The sequence below is a fragment of the Dryobates pubescens genome, chromosome 31 (genome assembly GCF_014839835.1).
Source record: "Dryobates pubescens isolate bDryPub1 chromosome 31, bDryPub1.pri, whole genome shotgun sequence".
In the NCBI taxonomy this organism is placed as follows: domain Eukaryota; kingdom Metazoa; phylum Chordata; class Aves; order Piciformes; family Picidae; genus Dryobates; species Dryobates pubescens.
This window is the reverse complement of record NC_071642.1, coordinates 5,953,815-5,964,684: the sequence shown is the minus strand read 5'-3', so window position 1 is coordinate 5,964,684 and position 10,870 is coordinate 5,953,815. Positions and strand designations below refer to the sequence as shown.

Below are 10,870 nucleotides of genomic sequence, written 5' to 3'. Positions count from 1 at the left end.
AGTTCTTTTTCTACAGCAGGGAAGAAATGTTGCTTTTTGTTGTTCATCTCCAGGTCAAGGCCAAGTAGCTGTATTTTGGTTTGGTTTGTTGAAGTGGTGTGGAGGAGAGTGCTGCTTGTGCTGGGAACCTGTGTGAGGAGGGCTGTGGGGCAGAGCACTCCTGTGAATGTGTTGCTGTTTGTTTCAAGAGAACCTTGCAGCCCCTTCCTGCCTCACTCTGTGCTTGTGCCAACGCTCTGCCCACCATGTGCCCAGCTCCTGCTTGCCTTGTGCCCTCTCCAGTGTGCTGCACTGCCAGTGCTGTTTCCTCCTCCTGTGTGGCTTTTCCTGGCTCTGTAGATAGAACTTGCCCTGTCCTCTGTAGGTTGCACAGGCAATGCTGCTCTCTTTTTGTGGTGTGTTTGGTTGGTTTTGTTTTTTTCTTTTCCTTTCTCTCCCCAAAAGCAGACTGTAGGTGTGGTGGTAGGAATAGTGTTGCCTCTTTCCAGTGCCACTGGTACCCTTAGGGTGAGCTGCTGAGCTGTAGGGAGGCTGGCATGGAAAAGGGCAGTGAGGTGCCCTGTTGTTCACCACAGCCTTGACCCACGAGTGCCTGCATCAGGCTTTTGGTGCTGCCTCTGCATGTTGCAGGCTCCTGAAGGCACTTGTGAGGAGCTGGCACACCAGAAGCTCACTCCTCCTTAGCAGCCTGGCATCCCGAGTCCCCCAGCTCAAACTGGCATCTGCAGTGTCCCCTCGCAGCCTGTATCCAAGGTTTGCTCTCAGTGTGATTCCTGACACAGCTCTTTTCACTGCAGTTCTTGGTGCAGGAGCACAGAGCTTGGTTAGAAGCCATTCACTGGGCTCCCAGCCCCTCTCTTGCTCCTTGTGATATTCACTGGCACTTCATGTCAGGACAACCACAAAGCACTGAGGGGTAAGTTGGCACACAGATTTGAAGTGCCACCTGAAACAAGATGTGGCCTGTCACAGCTGTTTGTGATGTTGCCCTGCTGAGCAGCAGAGCAGGGCACGGGGGGTGTTCTGGTGGAGGTGGGGGGTAGCTGTTGCTGTGGATTTTTCTGTTGTGGGTTGCCTCCTGCTTAAATTCTGAAGCCTAGAAGGTGCTGCTTTGTTTTCCAGGGAAAAGCACACAGATGGTTAGGGTAGGAGTGCACAGCAGGCCTCAGCCATGGGGTGGTCACAGAGTGGTTTATGTCCATTCTGGAGCAGGAGGAGGGAGCCAGGCAGCCCAGCCAGAGCAGGAGGTCACAGGGGTTGGGCGCAGCCCTGCCGGAGCTCCCTGCAGGGGTGGAAAAGTGGTTCTGCAACAGGGCTGCTTCCCTGGAGGGCCCCACGAGCTGCTGGGGCAGTGGACAGTGCTGCCTGGGAACGTGCCCTGTGCTGCAGCTCAGTGCTCTGCCAGCATCCAGCTGCACCTCAGGGTGTGGTGGAGGGGAACAGCCCTTCGCTGCTTTGTCCCCGCATTGGCACCAAGGGCTTTCACAAACCACATCTCTGTTTTCTCACTCGGGAGCTGCCTTGGGACCAGGCTGGCTCATTGTGGCTTCTCTCGCCACGCTTGGAGGACCAAGTGATTTCCAGGCCATGGCTGGTCTGTATCTGAGCATGCTGACTGACAACAGCTGTTCAGATTGCCTTAGCTCTGAGCACGGCACAAGCTCCTTGCCCTACCCTGCTCGTGGCTGCCAGGACAGGAGTGGCGTTCCCAGAGGCGGTCTCCGCAGGTGCTGCACTGCAGGAGTGAGTGTTGGAGGGTGTGTGCACGCTCAGCACTCTGTACTGGCCAGAGGGCATCACAGCCATTACCTGGGGAAAAGGGCAATGCTGAGGGCAGCTCCAGGCTGTGAGCACTGAACCCTGTGGGCTGAGCAGGTCCTTCAGAGTCTGTGATTAATGTCTGCAACCGTGTGGCATTGTTCTGTGTAAGGCATCGTGTGGTGGGAAAAACAATTCCAGAGAGCATTGCGATCTGACTGGCATTAAACAAGTTGTGAAGTGATGTTTCTTGGGCTTGGTGGCTGCTCTTTGGCTTTCCACAGCGAGGTGAGGGCTGCAGCTCCAGGGTCCCTGCAGCAGCAGCTGCTGACTGGGGTGCTAGCTCTCCACGACGGCCTTGCCTGTGGTTTATTGCTGCCTCCTGCCCACTCGTGTTTGCTTTCCTGCTGCCAGAAAACCAGGGAGGTCCAGGCCCAGGCTTCCCTGCCCTGCCCCTCTTCTCCTCTACAGAGTGGGAAGGGATCAAAGGTGCCTCTGCCCTGCTGCAGGTCCCCCCAGCCCCTCCCCCGCCCGGGGGTGGGGCAGTTGCCAGGTGCCAGTTCCGGCATTGTTTGCTCCAGGTTGGCTGCAGTGAGGCTGTGGGCAGTGCCAGGCATGGAGTCCAGGCCCTGGGTCCTGCAGAGCACCCTTGAGACAGAGGTCCCACTGCCCCTGTACAGGTGGGACCCTCATCTAGGGAAGGAGAAACCCCTACCCTGGCAACTAGAGCCCTGTGCTACTGCCACAGCCTCACAGGCCTGGCTGTGCCTTGGTTGCCATGGGGGGGAGAAGGGAAGGCTGCCAGTGGGGATCCGGGTTGGGGGGAGGGGGGCTGTGGCAGCTCTTCTGACCTTGCTGGCTTAGTTCCCACCACTTGAGGGGATCCCCACCCCTTCCCCCAGCCCCATCAGCCCCTGCTGCCTTGAAAGCCATCCCACAGCAGTGCACAGCCCTACATCCCCCAAGGTGTGCTTGGGGTGCTGCTGGGGGAGGCACGAAACCCTGACACCTCCCTCCCACCCCCAGTGACCAGTACATAAAGCTGTGGGGGCCACGGCAGGTCCCTCTGCTGAAGCAGGCTGTGCGCTGGAAGACCACCCCCATGGGCTGGGATGCCAGGGGGCAGAGCTGGTCCACAGGGATGAGCAGCAGGGACGAGCAGGCCGAGCAGCCCTGGTACACCCTCACCTCCTGCAGTGCCCGCAGCTGCTGGCAGGGGGCCCAGGCTGGCTGGGGGAAGCAGGACCTCCTCCCCCCAGGTATGGAGCTGAGCTGGGGGGGCTGGGGTCAGAGAGGCTGGGGTTGGATGGAATGGAACAGGGAACTGGGAGAGAAAACAGTGGAGCAAGGACCTGTCCATGCTTCAGTTTCCCTACCTTGGGGGTGGAAGGGAAGCCCTGGAGCCCCTCAACCAGATGAGAATGACATGAGCTAAAGGGCTTTGGGTCAGGAGAAGCCTGCTGTGGGGTGCAGGTCTTCCTGTGCCCCAGCCCCATCTCTGCTCCCCCCACCCCCAGCTTATGCCCAGCACCTGAAGGAGGTGGCCTGGTGGGACCCAATTGTCCCTGCTGTGTATCTGGGACCCTGCACCCGCTGGGGATCCATCCTCTGGCAAGAGAAACCTATCCTGGGGAAGGAGTACGGTAAGAGCTGGGGGCCTGGCTGCCTGGGGGGCCCTGTGCCCCCCCAGCTGCATCCCTCTCACCTCCTTGTCCCCCTGCTTTCCAGTTGCCACCCGCAGCCAGAGCCTCCAGGCACGGGGAGGCAGCTCAGGGTACGTCCCCCTGCTCTCCTGCCACCCCCACCTCTCCACCCAGGACATCAGCACCTGGAGCCTCCTCCACCACCAGCCCTCCACCCACCAGTAAAAGCTCACTGGTCCTGCTGCTGTCCCAGCCTGTTCCTGGGGGCAGAGAGGGAATGGGGTGGGGGGAGGAGGTTGGAGGAGGTGTTGCAGAATCAGGGCAGTGGTTGGTGCTTGTCCTTTGCCACCTGGAGGATGCCGCTGGGTGCCCAAACCCTGCCTGCCGTTGGGACAAGTGAAGGGAGGCCATGACTCCCCAAGAAATAAGGCAGCCACATGTCCTGAGGAGCAGTGTGCACCCCCCCCCCAGCACACAGCACCCCAGAGCTGCAGGGGGCTCACATCTTTAATAATATTGTCCATGCTCAGCACCAGGCTCACCTCTGCCTGCCACCTCCCTTGGCAGGGAAGGCTGGGGCCAGGTGGGTGACCTCAGCCAGAACCTGTGTGACTCTTTGCCCCTGGGAGCTGCCAGGTTCATCCTGCTCAGGGTGAGCAGCCAGGGGAAGAATGAAACACAGCCCCCAGCCTGGGGGGGCCCCCAGGCACACAGGGTGGGCTGGAAGGCTCCAGGACAGAAGACCCTCAGCCTTTCCCCCTGGGCTGAAGTGGATACTGGTGCCCAGTAACAACTGGGTTCTCACTGGCCTCATGTCTTCTTGTCCCTGGGGGAGGGAGGCAGTGATGGGGGGGTCCCTGCTGTGCTGGGCACAGAGGGGCCCCTGGCCCTCATCACTCACTGGTGTGACGTGTTAAGGTCTGGCCAAGCCCCCATGGATGCCAGCTGCTGCTCCAGCTCCATGATGCGCAGACTGATGTACCCTGAGGACAGCAGCAGGGCCACCATCCTGGGGGACAGGCCAGCATCAGGCATGGGGTCAGCCCCAAAGGGGGACAGAGCAGGGACAGTGCTGATGGGAATGTCATGGCCCCCTGTGCCCAAGAGGGAGCGAGGCTGCCAGTGGCACAGCTAGAGAGCTGGGCTGTGGCAGGGTCTAGCAGGGATGGTGACCCACAGCCCTGAGGTATGAGAGTGTGTCCAGGGGACTCACAGCAGCAGGTAGATGAGGATGATGATGTTGAGGGGGCTCAGCTGCATGGTGGTCCAGGCCCATAGTGTGGTGTGGGGTCCACCTGCCAGGATAGGATGGTGTCAGTGCTTGAGCTGCTGAGAGCCTCACAGCCCCCAAAGCTGGCTCTGCCCAGTGGCAGGGACCAGCCCTGGGGTCAACCTCCAAGAGCAATTGCCCTCCCCTGGGCTCCCTGACCCACCCCAGAAGCTGCAGGGCTTTGCCAAGGGCACTCGCTCAGCGCTGCTTGGAGCTGGTGCTTTGGCTTCTCCATCGTCCTCCCCCTCTGCTTGCCTTGGTGCCAGGCTCAGCCCATCTAGGTGCAACAGGAGACATTCAACGTCTGCCCCAGGCTGGGCGGAGGTCCTGGGGACCTGGCACAGGTGGGGCTGGGGATCAGAGCCGAGAGCAGCCATGGGGCAGAAGTGTGGACAGGCACAAGCAGGGCTGCCATGGGTGGCCACTCACCTGGCAGCTCCTGGAGGCTGTCTGGCTCAGGGGTGCTCTGATCCAGGTCTGAGTGGCTCGAGGTCTGAAAGATGAACCCTGATCGTGGTGCATGTCCTCAAGGCCCCTGCCCCACAGCAATGGGATGCAGACTCATGCTGCTCCCGAGGAAGGAGGCTGTGGGTCCTGTGCCCTGCACCACCCTCGGCTGGGGCTTTCAACCCCACACTTCCCCCAGAAAGTCTTCCCTGGGGACAGACACCCACCCAGTGTGGGCTGCCACCACTGCATCCATTTCATCCCCGCTCAGGGGGCCAGGGATGTGCCAAAGTCGTGCCATTTCTTGGCCTTACCCGAGGCTTCCTAAGGATTTCCTCGTTGCTCAGAGAGGGCAGAGGACTGTGGCTGTTGTCCTGGACAAGAAGAGATGAAAAAGGGTGCCAGGCACCCCCACAGCCCTGCAGTGGAGGGAACAGAGCCCCACCCCAGGCCTGGACCCCAGCACAGTACATACCTCCAGGTGTGTGCAAACTGACTTCAGGAGCTGGTACGCAGCCTCTCGCTGGCGCAGCGACACGAAGAGGAACTGCCAGGGAGCGGGAAAGAGGCTGTGCCAGAGCTGTTCCCTCAGTCACAGCCCAGAGCCTGCCAGCTGCAGGGGTGACGACACCACAGCTGGCCCTAGGCTGAGCTGCCCCCCAGCACCATCCCTGTCCCCACTGCACCTTCTCCCCGTTGGCCGTGCGGATGCTGAGCGCGTTGGGCACCACAAGTGCTGTGTTTGTCTTCTTAAGGGCTGAAATGGAGGCCACCGGGACCACCACCTGTGCCAGAGGGGCCAGGCAGCGTCACTGTGTGCCCTGCCTGTGCCCACGGCTGGAGCTGCTGGCCCCAAGCCCAGCCCCAGCCCACCTTGATGTCCTTGAGCAGAAGGCTGGAGTGGAAACAGATGTGGTGGGAGGAGATGTAGAGGCGGCCATGGTAGGGCATCTCTCTCTGCCAGGCACAGGAGATGCAGGCCAGCAGCGCTTCCTGCCTGCCCAGCTCCCCGAAGGCTCTGCGGTAGCTGGCACTGTGCTTGCTCAGCTGTGAGGGACATCAGGGCATGGGGCCAGCATGGCAAGGTGTGCAGGGCAAAGACCTGGCACCACTTCTGCCATGAATAAATGGGCCCTCCCTCAGCACCCACCCTGCAGGAAGCATCCTGCCAGCACCATGATGCTGAGGTCCTTCCTCCTGGGCCCCACTGCCCCAGGACTCACCGATGGGGATGGGCACGGGGATGGGTGTTGCTGTGTGCCTGTGGCCTCTGCATCCTGCTTGGTCTCCTTGCCAAAGGAGGGATCACAGGTCTTGGACCTGTCAGGAGGCAGGGGTGAGCCGTGGAGCCACGTGTGCAGACAGCTGCATGGTGCCACCTCACCCACCGAGAGCTGCACTGGGCTGGTGGGAGGTGAAAGCTGTGATGTGGGGATGTCTCCCCAGCAAGCGTAGCACCCACCTTACAAGCACAGGGTGGCCCAGCTGGGCACCCACAGTGCCCCTCTCCTCTAAGCTCTGCCACCGCTTCTTCTCCAGCACCCCCCTTCCGCTCCTCCTCAGCTTCCCTGGCATGAAGGGTGAGTCTGACAGGCAGCTGGGGCAGAGGGGTTAGGTTAGGAGGGACACCGAGCAGCCTCCCCACCCCTGCAGCACAGCAGTTCCCACGGCAGTGTCACCAGCCAGTCCCAGCCACCACCTGGGGCCGGGAGAGCAAAGCCCACCCAGTCTCAGGAGTAATGCGCCCGCATCACGGTGGCAGACCGCTGCCGCACAGGGGCTCCCCTCGTCTGGCTGCTCCAAGCCTCCCCAGTACTCCACAGAAGCTCCTGGGGTTCACGTCGAGGGCACAAACCTCGCCACAGCATCTCCACGGGGAGAGGCTGCGCGGCTCGGCTTCCTCAGCGCGGAAAGAGCCGCGGAGAGCCAGGCAGCCTCCGGACAGCCCGCGGGCACCGAGTCGTGGGGCGCGCAGGGAGCGGAGCCGTTTGTGTCCCGCCTGCCAGCTCCGGGAGAAGCCGCACCCCCTCTTCAGACCGAACGCAGCGCCGGGGCCACCCGAACCCATCCGCACAGCTCAAACCCTGCCCTGCTTGCAGGACGGCCGGGGCCTGGCCCCCGGTCCCCAGAAGTAGCCGGACCAGATGGGTCCCTGAGTGAGGGTGCGCGGCCGCGCTGCTGCCGAGGGCATGGGAGGGCGTCTCGGCTGCCGGAGCCGCAGGCGGGCAGCGCAGCTCCCTCGCTGGGCAGCCCCTGCCCACCTCCCGCGGTACCTGGTGGCGGGCACAGCCGAGCCCTCTTGTCCCGTCCCGCCTGCGCCGCGTCCCCACTCGCCTTTCACTCCCCCTCACGCTCCTTCCAGAGCCGGCTCTGCCCCGCAGCTGCCTGCTCCTCCCGATGGCGAGGAAGGGCAGGCGGGGCCGGCCCGCACCGCCCGCAGCAGGTTCGCAGGGAGGCGTCCGGGCAGACGCCAGCCCGGGGCCGGCTGGGTGGGAGCCAGCCGAGGCCAGGGCAGCCGGGGGGCTGCAAAAGGCTGGACGGCCCCCAGGAGGCCCGGACCAGGCCCTCCAGGCTAGGGGTTTCTCCACGGGGAGTCCCCCGGGTGTGCCCGAGGCCGGCAGGGTGATGTGGGCACCAGCTCACGTGTGCCCTGGCAGAAGAAGCTCCGTGAGGCAACCGGAGTGATGGAAAAGGGCACACAGAATCCTTACCCCGCAGCTGCAAACCTGTCTGCCCCGGTGTGGGGTTTCTTGGCCACGGCCTCCTGCCCCTCTGCACGGTATGGTGCAGAATGCCGAGCAGGTAGGGGTTCGACCTTGCGCTGGCTGTGGTTGCCCTGGGCAGAGCCTGGCCAGCATCTCCTGCCCGCACTTCCCTGAGCCAGGCCCTGCAGCACCTCAACGTACAGCTGGTGTTCTGCAGGCACCCGGGGACCACAGCCCCTAAAACAATCTGCAAATGCTTCCCAAGCAGAGCTGCCAGCTGGAGCAGCACACCCTGCACTCCTACAGGCACCCTGCAGCATCACCCACCCAGTGCCCACTCCCCACCTCCAGCAGACTGCTGAGAAAAGTGGGGAGGAGGTGAGATCAGACTGGGGAGGGCTGAGCAAGGCAAAGGGGAGAGGCCCTCACCCTCTTTGCAGAGCACTGGGGCAAGTGCCAAGGCCACCCAGCCCTGCCTTGGCTCCAGCCCTTGCTCTCTGGACCGGGTGCTGATAAAGCCTTTCCCACAGCCCCAGCTGTCAGCAGGGTAAAGCCATAAACCTGTGTACAGCCTGGTGTGGGACAACAGTGCCTAAGGGGGCTGCAGAGGCCCTGCCCCATGGCTTCACCCCCACAGGATCCTCTGCACTTCATCTCTCTTCCTCCCAGGACCCAGCTTTCACTCCCTGCACTCCAGCCACACATGGTGTGCCACCAGCTGCACCTGCCCAGGGCCCTGTCACACCCATGCAGCCCCCTCCTTGCACACAGGTACCCTGCTGTGCACATTCTTACACCTAACACTCCCACTCATCTGCCCACTCATCCCCTCACTCAAACACTACCCCCCACTCACTCACTTCAGGGGCTCTGTAGTAGCCCTGCCCACACCCCCAGCTGCACACACCCCTCCCCACATGCCAAGCATGCAGAGGGCTGCCCCTGTGTGCACACCATGCACATGGGAGTGCAAGCAGGCAGGGCATGCACACACAGTGCCATATGCAGGCATCCCACACATTCCTGCAGTGCATCCCTGCCCACATGTGTGGGCACATGCACAGCCCAGCTTCCCCCAGCACCACTCACCCACACTCAGTCCCCACAGCCAGACACCAGCATGGTGCCAGGCAGGCAGGAGAAGGTGCTGCAGGGTGGCACTGGGACGCCCCTAGTGAGGTGGAGCCAAGGTGTGCCACTCTGCAGGGCTAGCTGTGCCCTGGTGCACCCCAGCCTGAGTACCCCACTCCTGTGGCATGGTATGGCCACAGCCATCTGGGTGAGCAGAGGGCTGTGCCAGGCCCCTCACAGCTGCAGTCAGTCCCCGCAGGCTGCTGGGCTGGGGTGGCCTCATCCCCTAGCTCCAGTCTGCCCTAAGAAAGCACTGACAGACAATGGCATGCACTGTGGTGTCCTAGCAGCTCGGCCCCTTTGTCTGCCCCGAGTGACACAGAGTGCCTCATGGCCACACGACTGTCACCCAGGTGCAGACCCCTCCTGCTCCTGGGGCAGGGAGCCCCTCCAAGGGGCAGGGAGAAAGCTCTTTGTTCGTTTCCCCCATCAAAGGGCTGATGGCAGATAGTCAACAACTCACGGCCCAGCAGCTGCAGCACCGCAGAATGGTTTAGCTTGGAGGAGACCTGGAAAATCATCGAGTCCAACCCTTACCCCAGCACTACCAGGGCACCACTAAACCATGGCCCTCAGCAACACAGCTCCACGGCTTTGAAACTCCTCCAAGGATCACAGAATCACAGAATGTTAGGGGCTGGAAGGGGCTCGAAAGCTCATCCAGTCCAACCCCCCCTGCCAGAGCAGATCACACAGGAACACATCCAGGAGGGTTCTGAATATCTCCATCCAAAGAAGTCTCCATAGCCCCCCCTGGGCAGCCTGCTCCAGGGCTCTGTCAGCCTGACAGTGAATTTTTTTTCCTCGTTTCCATGGAATTTCCTCAACTTCCACCCAGTGCCCTTTGTCCTGGCATTGGGCATCACTGAGCAGAGCCATCGCCTTGGCACCCACCGTGCACATCTTTATCAACATGAACGAGGTCACCTTCAGGCTCCTCCTCTCCAAGCTGAAGAGCCCCCAGCTCCCTCAGTCTCTCCTGGTAGGGAAGATGTTCCATTCCCTGGCTCCTCCTTCTTACCCTTTCTGAAGGCTGCAGTGACGTTTGTGCTCCTCCAGCCTTCGGGCAGCTTTCCTGTCCGCCAGGACTTACCAAGGACGGTAGAGAGTGGTCTGGCAATGACCTCTGCCAGACCCCCCAGCACCCGCGGGTGCGTCCCTTCGGGACCCATGGATGGCCCCGGGCAGCCTGTTCCAGGGCTTCACGACTCCCAAGGAGAAGAAACCGTTCCTCACGTCCAACTCAAACCTCTCCTGGGGCACCTCGAGGCCATTTCCTCTCGTTCTGTCACTTGTTCTTTGGGAGACCAACCCCCACCCGCCTCCAGCCTCCTTTCAGGGACTTGTACAGAGACTGCCCTCAGCCTCCTTTTTTCTTCAGGCTGAGCAACCCCAGCTCCCTCTGCCCCTCCCCACAGGACTTGCGCCCCAGACCCCTCACACTCCTGCCGCAGGGATCAAGCCCCCGCGGGAGCAGGGCTGCAGGACCGCAGGGCTGCAGCCCCCGAGCCGCCCCGGCCCGGCAGCCGCGGCGCCCGGCAGCCGCAGGCACGCGACGCTTCACCACGTGAGCGCCGGCTGCGGCCCCGCCCGCGGCTCACTGCAGCCTGCCCCGGGAGCGGCCGGCCGCTGCCGCCGGCTGCGTAGCACCGCCCCCGCTGAGACGAGCAGGGCTCCCATTAGTTGTTCTACCCCGAGGGGCGGGACAGCGACACGGGAACCAATCGCTGGGCTGCACCGCGGCTGCGCGGCCACCATTTTGTTTGCGGGCGCGGCTGCCATCGTTGTTGCGGGCGCCCATGCTGCCGCCGCTCTCGCTCTCTGCGCAGGACCCCCGTAACCTCCCCCGGCCCTGGGGCCAGCCTCCGAGGCGGGATGAAGGGAGAGCTCCGTTGTGCGCGCCCCAAACCACGTAA

At 62.5% G+C, this 10,870-nt stretch overlaps 1 protein-coding gene and 1 long non-coding RNA gene across 2 annotated transcripts; one reads left to right on the top strand and one right to left on the bottom strand.

Annotated features, from left to right (window-relative positions):
* The first annotated feature begins 1,587 nt into the window (after window positions 1-1,587).
* TEKTIP1 (tektin bundle interacting protein 1) lies at window positions 1,588-3,626 on the top strand. Its single transcript, XM_054175464.1, has 5 exons — window positions 1,588-1,727; window positions 2,340-2,438; window positions 2,785-2,983; window positions 3,275-3,401; window positions 3,487-3,626. The coding sequence occupies exons 1-5, from the start codon at window positions 1,588-1,590 to the stop codon at window positions 3,624-3,626; spliced, it is 705 nt and encodes a 234-aa protein (XP_054031439.1).
* Window positions 3,627-5,440: 1,814 nt separating this feature from the next.
* Window positions 5,441-5,902, bottom strand: LOC128898770 (uncharacterized). Its single transcript, XR_008462972.1, has 3 exons — window positions 5,805-5,902; window positions 5,594-5,665; window positions 5,441-5,492 (listed from the first exon to the last, which is right to left on the bottom strand). It is a non-coding gene; the product is annotated as an uncharacterized LOC128898770 (long non-coding RNA).
* Window positions 5,903-10,870: the final 4,968 nt, after the last annotated feature.